The 1645-nt window shown below is 32.6% G+C and overlaps 1 protein-coding gene across 1 annotated transcript; it reads left to right on the plus strand.

Annotated features, from left to right (window-relative positions):
- The first annotated feature begins 567 nt into the window (after nt 1-567).
- Nucleotides 568-1426, plus strand: LOC104877449 (sesquiterpene synthase 2). The gene is made up of 2 exons (XM_059734600.1): nt 568-672; nt 922-1426. Exons 1-2 carry the CDS (start codon nt 568-570, stop codon nt 1213-1215), a joined length of 399 nt encoding a protein of 132 aa, XP_059590583.1. The 3' UTR covers nt 1216-1426.
- Nucleotides 1427-1645: the final 219 nt, after the last annotated feature.

Here is a 1645-nt window from a genome sequence, read left to right on the forward strand (position 1 = left end):
ATTTATCATGAAATTTCTGTAGGGCTTTTAGTTTATATGAAATTTTTGTGTCATATCATAGATCGAATAAATAGGTCAACTCAAATATAATACTGATAACAATTGAGTTAAAAATATTCTCAAAAATATCACCTAATTATTAAACATGTAACGTATAACCTATTTAATAATTACGTGTTATTTAATAATAAAATTGAATTAGATTTTATATGGTTTATATTATTAATCTCCCAACCTAACAGGCTTGTGACTGAATTTTAATTAAAGTATATCCAAAATCAAGCTTTATAGGAATCGAATATTGATTAAATAAGCTAGAATTATTAAATTAGGTCAATTTAAATCAGATTAGTATCATTCAAATTGATAAAAAAATAATTTATTTATTAAATGGGTTATATAGCTAGATTGATATGAACTTAACCTAAACTTGCTTGTACTCAACCCAAACCCAAGAAAATTAAATGTGTTGGGTTCAATTTCTGTTTAGGTATCATATTAAGTTTTACCTTCCCACAAGTTTATACTAAAAATTAAAGTATAAGTAGAAGTATGTAATATGGAGGAATGTTTTGTCAGATGAAAATTCAGATTGTCGCTTACTTTGATGAAGCACAATGGTTCCATGAAGGAAATGTACCTACCATAGACAAATACATGCAAGTTGCAAGAGTAAGCTCATCGTTCCCCCTGACCACAGTCATCTTTTTCATTGGCATGGACGAGATCATAACAAAAGAGGCCTTCGAATGGGTTTACAATGACCCTTTTTACAATAGCTTCATGTTTAATTGCTAGACTCATGAATGACATGACTTCACATAAGGTATGCATGTAGAATATATTACATATAAGTTCATTTGTGACAATTTGTATGGTAGTTTTTTTCCTCATCTTTTGCGTTACTATATGTGTATGCAGTTTGAACAAGAGAGGGGGCATGTTGCCTCAGCAATTGAATGCTACGTGAAGCAATATAGTGTCTCAAAGCAACAGGCTTATGACGAGTTTAACAAGCAAATTGCAAATGCATGGAAGGATATTAACCAAGGGTTCCTCAGACCTACTTCCATGCCAGTCCCAATCCTTACCGGAGTTCTCAATCTTACACGAGTGGTAGACATCATTTACAAGGAAAATGATGAATACACTCATGTTGGGAAAGTGATGAAAGATAATATTGCATCCTTGCTCATTGACCCTGTGCCAGTATGAGCAAATGAAAGTTAATTCCAGCTTCTTCCATATGTCAGCAATGGAAATTAAGGGAATAATATGCATTGATGGCATTGTAATAAGATTGGAATAAATGCTTTGGCGGCTAGTTTCTCACAGTTTTAGAGTGTTCTGCTTTAAATAAAATGCTTCATTCATTGAGAATAAGGACAAACAGTTTGAATGAAAGTGGATTGGCAAGGCCCTCTTCTCTATAACGGTCTCATCCAAAGAAAGACAATCTTGAAAATCTAATGCCGTAAGCTTATGGAACTCGTAACCCAAGCATAACTGATTCCCAGCATATTCTTTGACAAGCTAAAGCCACAAACATATTTTAGGAGTAAAATTTCAATCGACAATCACTCATTGAAGCAACTTATCTCAATTAAAGAAGGGTATCTGATAACTACATTTTAATTCTTCAGGA

Source organism: Vitis vinifera, chromosome 18 (assembly GCF_030704535.1).
Source record: "Vitis vinifera cultivar Pinot Noir 40024 chromosome 18, ASM3070453v1".
NCBI classification, from domain to species: domain Eukaryota; kingdom Viridiplantae; phylum Streptophyta; class Magnoliopsida; order Vitales; family Vitaceae; genus Vitis; species Vitis vinifera.